This window comes from Asparagus officinalis, chromosome 2 (genome assembly GCF_001876935.1).
Source record: "Asparagus officinalis chromosome 2, Aspof.V1, whole genome shotgun sequence".
Lineage (NCBI taxonomy): Eukaryota > Viridiplantae > Streptophyta > Magnoliopsida > Asparagales > Asparagaceae > Asparagus > Asparagus officinalis.
The window spans coordinates 16,803,466-16,813,580 of NC_033795.1; the positions used below are offsets into that span (position 1 = coordinate 16,803,466).

General features: G+C 35.4%; 2 protein-coding genes across 3 annotated transcripts; both read right to left on the minus strand.

The window, feature by feature from the left end:
• LOC109830401 (cold-inducible RNA-binding protein-like) lies at window positions 241–6,186 on the minus strand. Of its 2 annotated transcripts, none has more exons than XM_020397657.1 (4): window positions 5,970–6,186; window positions 1,362–1,442; window positions 1,146–1,252; window positions 241–568 (listed from the first exon to the last, which is right to left on the minus strand). In XM_020397657.1, exons 1-4 carry the CDS (start codon window positions 6,100–6,102, stop codon window positions 464–466), a joined length of 426 nt encoding a protein of 141 aa, XP_020253246.1. In that variant the 5' UTR covers window positions 6,103–6,186; the 3' UTR covers window positions 241–463. The 2 variants fall into 2 exon arrangements, with proteins under 2 accessions (XP_020253246.1, XP_020253247.1); XM_020397658.1 differs by having other exon boundaries at window positions 277–568; window positions 1,362–1,430; window positions 5,970–6,179.
• Window positions 8,618–9,982, minus strand: LOC109829435 (casparian strip membrane protein 1-like). The gene is made up of 3 exons (XM_020396556.1): window positions 9,637–9,982; window positions 9,427–9,550; window positions 8,618–9,000 (listed from the first exon to the last, which is right to left on the minus strand). Exons 1-3 carry the CDS (start codon window positions 9,939–9,941, stop codon window positions 8,785–8,787), a joined length of 645 nt encoding a protein of 214 aa, XP_020252145.1. The 5' UTR covers window positions 9,942–9,982; the 3' UTR covers window positions 8,618–8,784.

A 10,115-nucleotide genomic window follows, 5' to 3' on the forward strand; every position in this document is an offset into this window, starting at 1 on the left:
AAGTTCAGGCAGGAGCTTTGCTACAAGGACCTAAAATATGGGACCAACAGGGGAACATGTGAGATGTCCCTCTCTTATTGCATAATGAGCTGGTCATCATTAATGATGGCCAGCTCATTATGCAATAGGAGGGGGACACCTCACATATCCTCCTGTTGGTCCCATATTTTAGGTCATTAAGGCATTTTTCTTCAGGCAACATGAACATTGGATTTTTCTCTCCAGCCATTACACAACGAATCAACAAATTTCATTCTAGTTGTTTTCACCAAAGGGTAGATGAACCAAATTGTACAATATCACAGTTGAGGAGATAAAAGTTCGTTCGATTATTTATTCACAGATAGACAAGATTCTAAATAAGCAAAGAGACTCTGGTTACAAAGTACTACTGTAAACTTTCTCAAATAGTAAGAAATTTCTCGGACAAAAATAGGCCTTGACTAAATCAAGGCCAACAGAATCATTTGTCGCTTAATGGTTGTGGAGGAGGCCTTGCAATAGGAAGAGCATCGTGGGGTACTTTGGCTTTTGCGTAGTCCACATACACGGTCCTCCCATTCAATATCTGCACTCAGTAATTTATGTGTCAATTTATCTGCAAAGATTTGTATAAACAAGACAGAAAAATTAATTGCAAATACAACCATCTTTCCTGTATAATAAGACGTAAATGAATATCATATGTCATATGACATATGAGCGGAATCTCTCATATACAATGAAGATCTAGCTCGATCTTAACAAGTATTGCTAGGAGGGTTTCTCTCCCTCATTCATTTACTTAGTTGAGATTGAGCCACGTCATTTTCATATGAGGGAAGATGCCCATTATTCTTATACAATAATAGTCACTTGTACCCTTTAAACTATTTTATTAGCATTTATACTCCATAAACTTCTAACAACGTTATTTTTTAGTTACATTGAGATGTCAAATCACGTGACTCTAAATCATCGTTTTACCCTAGAATATTATTATGTTTTTCTCGATTAAACTGAGGACTTATTATCCCATGAGAATCACTTGACATCTCAATTTAATGGAAAAACAACATCGTCTGGGTTACAGAAGGGAGTAATTGCTAATAAAATAGTTTAAAGGATATAAAAGCAGCTACACTGGGATGTAAATAAACTGTCACCTTGCCATTCATTTCAGAGACTGCTCTGTCTGCTTCCTCCTGTGAAGCAAATGTGATGAATCCAAAACCCTTTGATCTGTCAGAAACTCGGTCCATAATTATTTTGGCTAGTATATAAACAAGTCATATTGGTTAGCGATCGTTCACATTAAAGGAACAAAACTAAAAAAAGATATGTCAAGAACTATATATATATATATATATATGTAAAGAAACCTTCAATGACTTGGCCATATTGTGAGAAAGCTTCAGATAAGCTCTCTTCCGTTGTGTAGAATGAGAGTCCTGGCATAGAAACTTGAGGCAATATTAGCATTTTCATAAACAAGTGTACCTACATCCTATATGACAATAGATGAAGGCAACCTTAAAACTAATGTCACTAAATAAGAGAATATGTGCCTATTAATTTAACTGATATGAGTGATAATACAACTAATGAAACCAAAATCACTTTTTTCAGCTAGCTTACTATGATGCAAGCATCAATTATCATCATCTACTCATGGAAGCTATGTTGCATGCATGCTTCAATTTAGGAAATGCACCTGTGTTCAATATATCTAGCATATCAGTACTCGCTGGATATTCCAACACTTTATCTAAAAACTTGTCATATATTTAACTCATATCAAATATCTATACTATGTTATTAAAAACCAACCGTGGGCACCCAAATTTTGAATAACCAACCTCAATAGAAGAGTGAGGGGTAAAAGGGTAAACTCGCGTGTAGCTTCAAAGAAAAAGGACTGTGATCGTCCTCTCTCAGAAGCGTAGATGATAAAACCAATTGAGTTTATCTTTCGTTTTTTTCCCCTTTGCACGAGCTGTATGTTCAAGGCTAAAGCACAATTTTTACTTCTTAACCCTTCATAAAAAGTTATTTTTACCCACTTACTCATCTTCCACTTTACTGTTGGGTATGTTTAAACATGTTTTTTTTATGTTTAAGCCCTTTAGGAAATATGATTTGCAATAATTTGAGATAAATAAAAACTATTACAAGTACCTCATTATCTGTTAAATAAAATTACTAAATACAGGTAATAATTTTCTAAATTAAAATTTTGAGTATTAGAATAAATTTTAAGCTTTTAAATCTATTCCTTTATACAAATAGGAGGATCAGCGATTCACTGTTCATGCTATAGTAAATGCTACAGTAGAAATTACTGTGGCACATAGGTAGTTAAAAGTGTTACTGTAGCACACGTGTATACTGTAGCGCTTGGAAGGTACTGTAGCAGAACGGGATACTGTAGCACTTCCAAAAAATCAAATCGTGCATATTAAAAAAACGGGATTACTGTAGAAAAAAAAATACCGTGCTTCGCACGGACCGCAAACTAGTATACAAGAATAAAACTATAGAATTGTCACTATAAAAATGTAAATTTGTGATGAATATTCTGTTAAAGATTATAACAAAATCTCCCTAATCAATTTTATTAAAGAAATTTTATTGTTCTCTCTCTCTCTAGAATATTCTGTTAAAGATTATAACAAAATCTCCCTAATCAATTTTATTAAAGAATTTTATTGTTCTCTCTCTCTCTCTCTCTCTCTCTCTGTAAAGGAAAATTACATACACAATTCTTTAGAGAACTTCTCTTAATTACCTTTTAAAACAGGTTCAAATAATAAATAGCTTAACATTATATATATAACTTAGAGAACTTATCTTAATTACTTTCTAAAGCAGTTCCAAATAATAAACAACTTAACATCGCGCGCACTGCGCGCACACACACAAAAGCTATTGTTTTTCTTTCTTAAATAAAATTTAGAAAACTAATGTTTTAATTTGTGGCACGTGCAAGACTGCCAGTACTTGTAAAAGAAATAAAAAAAACATGTTTCTTTTGGACAAAATAAACATGAATATTGCATTTACTATAAGAGGAAGGATATAAAAGCGTGTATCTTGCACCAAGCCAGGATTTAATTTGTGAGAGAAACATTGGGAACACCCCTTTTAGTTAAAGATTATCATTCCTCGAAGGGAAATAACCTGCATCCTAAATTCATGCATCTTCTTTAATTTGGTCAAAGAAAAAATATTACATCAGATATTTCAGAATATCAAAAAGATATGTGTTCATGCATTTGGATCCATGTTATATGAACAGATTCAATGCATATTAGATACAATGGAACTATATAATTATATAAACCCCATATGCTAGCACACTAATTTTGTGAACCATCAGATTGCCTAATGAGACCCTCTTGGAAATATATGTAGGAAAATATTATCGGGTAATCTCTAACCAATTTTTGGTTTCTTTTTTATACTGTTGTTTGTCTGAGCATCATTTGTCCTTTCCTTTTTCCTTTTGTTGATGAATTTTGAGAGATATCCTGCGTTCTATTCTTAGATTTCAGGTGATAATTAGATCAGCATTCTCTAAGATTTCTTTGTAGGGTTTTTATCATATTAGATCCTAAGTTTTCTTCTTGGTTATATATTAGACCTCTAAACCTTCATGTTTCTAATTTACATTCTAAATTTTACCGCATTAGATTGATAGGCAAGTTGAGATCTATACCATTTTTATATTCCATAGTCCATCCAAAGCAGATGGGATTCACAATAGAGAATTATTTTGAATCCTATTGAGAAGCTCGTGGAACATCCATCTTGAATTAGGTTTTTGATCTAAACTCTTCATTTGCTTCACTCTCTCTTTGCTTTGGGGCTTTCGCTCTCGCCCCACATCCTCAAGCCCTTAGATCAAGACTTGTGTAGTCCATTGATGAGGACCAATAGGGTGACGCCACATGGTGACATGATGAGATTCAAGAACACCCTTGTGTTTTGTGTCGGAACCTAAAAGACAAGAGGATTGATTGGGTCATATATGAGTACGAGTCGGAAGATAAGGAGCAAGCTCGAACTTGAATGAATCAGGTACTGTTAAGTTAGAGAAATATATTAGTTGATTTGTTTATAGGATAAATTGCAAATAAACCTCTTTACTATTTATTGAATTATTATTATTATTATTCCTTTTTTTTGTGGGAAAGAACACATTTTCCTTATGCAGGGTCTTCCAAAAAAAGGAGCTAGGAGAGAAAACGAGAAGAGGCTAAAGGAGCAAATAAGGAGAAGGAAGTAGGCAAAGAGAGAAATGAAGATTTTTAAAAAAAAGATCAGCAAAGAAGAAGACTAGTCTTCTTTAATATGTAAGAAATAAGACCAGCAAAGAAGAAGACCAATCTTCTTTAATATGTGATAAATATTGAAGAAGATATATTGTCATCTTCTTTGCTGAAATTCTTTTTTTCTTGCTGATTTTTTTGGCTTTGATGAGTATCTGCTGAGGAAATCTTTTGGAAATTTCTATTTGATGAGTGAAAAATGTCATGCTATGTGTTAGCTTTATAGAAAATATATGTGATTTTTTTTAAATTGCATGAATTCGTAGTTTTTAACTCATTGTTGGCATACTGGAGTACCTGCAAAAAATCTTCTTTTCTATTTTCTTTTTTTACTAAATGTATGAAAGGATGATGATATTATTAATTGACTGTGCAGTTTTAAATGTGATCTTTGTCCTTTCTTTAGTTTGCAGATGTTATAATTCTTCACAATCTCTTGGACTCAATAGAACAAAATGGAAGAATAGGATTCATGTAACTGACCCCAAACATTTGGGATAAAGGCTTTGAGTTGTTGTTGTTATTCCTTTTCTTTTTCTTAGAACATTGAAAACATTTGAGAGTTCTATGGATGATTTTCAGTATAACACTATTCTTAATTTTTTTTAAAGGAAATTCTAATTAACTTGCAAGGTTTACTTTAATCAACTTCGATGCATATGAAATTGACATTATATACTCAATGTAAACCCACACATTCCTCTACATATACACATATTTTTATGTACTTTTGAGATTGCATATCTCATATCATTAAGTATTATATCGCCTTTGTGTATCATGTCTTGATAATTATTGTAGAAACAATGATTACAAGATGATTCTCTACTAGTTAGAAAAGAAAGACAAAAAATAAGGAAACACGTGATTGATTGTTACTTGATAACTTTTTAAAACCATAAAATTGCATTTGATTTAGCTTGACATTAGGGCTGTAGACAGGTATTACTTTCATAATATATTTACAGGACCTGAAGCTTATGCTTGTGAATGTAAATCCGTTTGACTTGTTTGATTATTCTTCAGAACTCTGTTTGAATTGACATGTGCTCCATCAATGTCCCTATTAGTTCGACTGCCAAGGGTTTAAGATGGGGACAATGCTGATGATCACTACGAAAGCTTACGCGTTGAATTGTACAAAGTTTTACTCTATAAGCTGTAAATTACAGTAAAAAGGGAAATAATGGGCATGCAGTTTAACTAATATCTCACTGCAATTGACCAATAATAGATAATTAGCTGAACATTCATCGAGATTGAATCGATAACGGGACAAAGAAACTTGAGAACATACAACTATGTTGATGCACCCAGAATGATACTGTCACTTACAATCAGACTTCTATGATCAAACTCTTATTAAGGTTACTCCAATACCCTTACACCACTATTTGCAAGAAATTATTTCTCTTATCAAATTGAAGAATCCTGAAATTTCCCTAACAATAGATTCATTCCATCCAATCATATCATGATGATAAATTCATCATCAACTCATTCAAAGCACTCAGTTCTAAATGCCTTTCCTTTTCAAGTGGAACAGATAACAATTTTTATTTTTATTTTTTAAGCAATAAGAATGATAATAATAAAATACAAGGAAACAAAAGTGATGACTTTAATTGGTAACTACAATCTAATTGGTGTTGGACTCACCTCCAACGAAGAGCTTGGAAACGATACCGCGGGAGGAGACGAGTTGATATGGAAGAGGAAGTTTAGGGTTAGGGTTAGGGTTTCGAAGAGTATTGAGCGATAAACGCGAAGAAATCCATCTTAATGCCGACATGGCTAGAGCTCGCTGTGTGAGGGGGCGCTTGCCCTCTACTATTCTTTATACACGTTTTTTCAATTTTATTTTTATTTTTTATTTTTTATTTTTTCATATGAAAGGGGTTTTCTTCCTGTATGCCCCTTCAAATAGGGTGGCTAAAAATATCAAAATGGTTTATTCGTATCTGTATCTATTATGATTATTAATATCTATATTCGATAGTATATGGTCACGAATATATGTATGTAGTAAAATATCAAATCCATATTGAAAATATCTGAATATATGTTGATCATATAGTTGCTATTTTAATCCTTAGATTAATGCATTTGAGGTTGATTTTGATGGTCAAAAGATCTATTTTTTTTATATAAAAAGTTTATTAATGAACTCTCTTGTGATACATGAACTATAGTCTTTTTAATATTATTTGGTTTTCTAGTAGTTGTTTTGCATCGTCATGTATATCCGCATTTATATTTGCATGCATACCCATATATGTATCCGATTTTATAGCAGATATCGTTATAAGCTTTTCTTACCGAGATAAATTTGTGTCTATATCCTATAATAAGTAAGTCGATATGGATATGGTAAGTATCATATCTAAGGATATAAAGGCATATTTGAATCTATATCAGTATATGTGATAAGTAAGCAGACATGGATATGCTAAGTATCATATCCGAGCCGTAATAACCCCTACCTTGATCATTGTAATGCCATTTTGGCTAATTATCACTTAAATACCTTATAATTGTCCTACTTTGCACTAATATATCCTCATTTGTTTTTATATCCTAAAGTCTTTAAAATTTATACTTTAATACCTTTTGTACAAATGTGAGAGTATTTTCCTAAAAATTTCCATGTGACACTCACATGCCACTTTTAGCCTTTGTTTGGGGATACACGAGAGAAGGGAAGTTAAGTAAAGAGACATTAAGGGTAGCAAATGGAATGTGAATGTGAGGGAAAACATAAATCTTGTTTGGGCTTCAGTATGGAGTGATAAGAAATGGAACTTTTGGGAAGAAAAGATATAATATTATTCATTACGACGAAGTGTTTACATACAATAGCAATGAGAGAAGTTCTAGAATCCTAAGCGATGTGGAAAAAATAAAGGAAATAAGATAGTCTAACTACATTATCTTACAAACCATCCTCCCCCCAACCCCGGCTTCAGATTCACGGTGGGTAGAGAACTGAGTACTTGGATAAGATGAGTCAATGTTGCATAGATGGTTGTTGTCGTGACCCGGCAAGAGAGAGTTGAATTGGAGCACATTTGTTGCTAGAATTGTAGGTGGCAAGATCATGGTGCTGTCCGGTGAAGGCTTGGAGAGGGTCTGGCACCATCGCTAGCGAGAGCACTGCATATGTAAAGGGTCCGGCAATGTTTCTGTCATGGGCACTATAGTTGGAGATGGTTCAACGGTGTCGCTGTCGTGGGCGTTGCAGTTGGGACATTAAATCTAACAGTTGGTGGTTGTTGCTATGAGGATTACGTGCGCAATGTTTAGGTGTTGTGTTCAGGCATTACATTGAACAATTGGTATGCAGTGTGATGGGCTCGTTGTATAGTTGGTGAAAGAGCTGATTTGAGTGGGGATTTGCGTGGGCTGCAAGGGTTGTTGTGGGTCGCAAGGAGAGTGGTCGGCTGTGCGGTTTAGCAGCCGATGGCAAGGTGGCAGCAAAGCAGGTGGCTAGAGTTGCAATGGCGAGACCTACTGTTACATTGGCGGTTTAGGTGTGAATAAGGTCACAACGAAGGAAAGGAGTCAAAGCCAATAATCAAGGCGGACGAGGGGAAGCACAGAGTTTGTGGCGAATCCCCCTCGACGGCTTGAGATCAAGGAAGAAGAAAGATGTCTCTCTAGGGCTAATAGAGAGGCTCTGATACCATGATAAGAATTGTACTTTTGGGGAAAAAAAGAGAGAATATTATTCATTGTATTGAAGTGTTTATATACAACAGCAAGGAGAGAAGTTCGAGAATCCTAAGCGATGTGGGACTAAAATAAAGGAAAACAAGATAGCTTAACTACATTATCTTACATACAAAATGGAAGAGAACTTACTTTATCATGTTTGGGAACTTCAATATACGGAAGGAAAGGGAACTCCAAACTCATTTTCAGACGTGCGATTTGGTCTTGAGGGGGTAAAATTTTCCATGTGGGACAATTATTAGTTGATTAATCCTCTTCACCTCCATTACACCCCATTTTGGGGTGGAACAAAATCACACAATTCCTCACCTCAATTCACTTAATTTCCCCTCCGTTATCCCTCAAATGAGTTCCCAAACAAGATTAATAGTTCCCCTAACTTCCCTTACCCCTGGTTACCCCCAATCCAAATAACCCCTTAAAACTTTTAAACCTTGTTAAATGTACTGTTCATCATGTGTTAATTCTATTTTAAACCTATCCAAATTCTATTTTAAACGTATCTCAATCTTAATTCCATGACCAAAGTAAATTACGCAGTTACTCAACAAATTCAGCTCTCAGCTACAGGAAGACAGCAACACTTCTTCAAATTGCAAATATTTGTGCTGTAAATTACAATACAAGATTACAAGTTCACGCGCGCACAACCACAAATCTTAAAGCACAAAGCAGTTTCAACATCCAATACGGTACGTAGTAATAACGTAACGAACACAAACACAACGCAAACAAGCAAAGCTTAGCATTTCCTCAGAGCAAGCGCAGCCATGACAACCATCAGCATCAAGATCACGATGGCGATGAAAGAAGCCACCAAGGCGCCGCTGCTTTGTTCACAGAATCCGTCAAATCTGATGCAGATCGCAACCCAGTGGGCTTTGTCGCTGCCGGTGTGAGCTAGATAGACTATTGCTGTTGCAGCTGAGGCTGCTGCAGTTGTTAGAGCTACCAGAACCTGAAATCAATCCATAAGCCACATTGCATTCATCAGTAACATAAAAAAAACATACTAAAGTTGTAATTACAGTTTGTCTCACTGCAATTATAGAGTTCATATAAAGATATTGTAGGTTAGTTGTTTGCTTCACTTGAACTGATAGAGATAGTTGCAACTGCAATTACAAATGACTTCCAGCTGCACCTGACGGTTTATGCGGTTGTAACTTTTGAACAGTAAATAGGGTTAAAATGCAACTCCAACTGCAACCAATCCCTAAATTTCAAACCACTTCATATCGGTAAACAAACACTTCAGAGTTACAACTACAAATTATAAGTTTAAAACCGTATCAAGTGCTTGCGACTATCACTGCATGCGACAAAAGTCGAACAACGAAACAGACATGCCTAATTCACTAGGATAAGTTGACTAAACACTCACAAGGTCGAGCACGAGGAGGAAAAGGCGAGGGCCAGCAGCATTTGCACATATGATTCCTGCAATAGACACCGGAAGAGATAAAACCAACAGTCCAGCCGCAATTGCATTCCCAACAACAAAAAATCTGCAAAGAATCCATATATATGTTTATTCACCTGCACATTCAAGTATAATTCGAACTAAATTTGCTTGACAAAAGTTTTTACGTACGTTAATGCTGGGAGGTCGGAGAAATTAGCGTAAAACTGATAATGTTGAGTAAAGAAGGGAAGGGTCTCATCAGTGGTAGCCATAGAAATAGTAGCTGAGAGCGTAGCAGCGATCGCTAACAGCCTCAGGATGAAATCGCAGAGAGATATTCCTCGCTTCCATCCTCTCTCAACCTTTGTTTTCCTGAAGAATGCGAACCTTGGAGCTCTGGATGTGCTCGCAGGAGCGGCGATAGGAGCTTTTTCCTGGGTTTCAGTTGGCTCGTTGGGGATGGCGATGGAGGTCGAGGGTTCGACTGAGCTCATGTTGGTGACTGAGAATGAGAGAAGTTGAGGGTTTGAATGCTTTGTGTTTGAACTTTGATGAGGAGGGTTTAGGATTGGAGGGACATATATATAGTTTGGAAAGTTGAATGTTTCGGTTAGAGGTTTGGTTTAGTGGTACAGATTGAAAGGGAGCAGGAGGAGAGATTTGTTGGA

Coding starts and splice junctions, on each gene's coding strand:
- LOC109830401 (XM_020397657.1), bottom strand. CDS start 6,102: ATGTCGGCATTAAGATGGATTTCTTCGCGTTTATCGCTCAATACTCTT. Junction 1,443..5,969: donor TTCCAAGCTCTTCGTTGGAG/GTGAGTCCAACA, acceptor TATTGCCTCAAG/TTTCTATGCCAGGACTCTCA. Junction 569..1,145: donor TCTCTGAAATGAATGGCAAG/GTGACAGTTTAT, acceptor TACTGAGTGCAG/ATATTGAATGGGAGGACCGT.
- LOC109829435 (XM_020396556.1), bottom strand. CDS start 9,941: ATGAGCTCAGTCGAACCCTCGACCTCCATCGCCATCCCCAACGAGCCA. Junction 9,551..9,636: donor TCCGACCTCCCAGCATTAAC/GTACGTAAAAAC, acceptor GATTCTTTGCAG/ATTTTTTGTTGTTGGGAATG. Junction 9,001..9,426: donor TCCTCCTCGTGCTCGACCTT/GTGAGTGTTTAG, acceptor GATTGATTTCAG/GTTCTGGTAGCTCTAACAAC.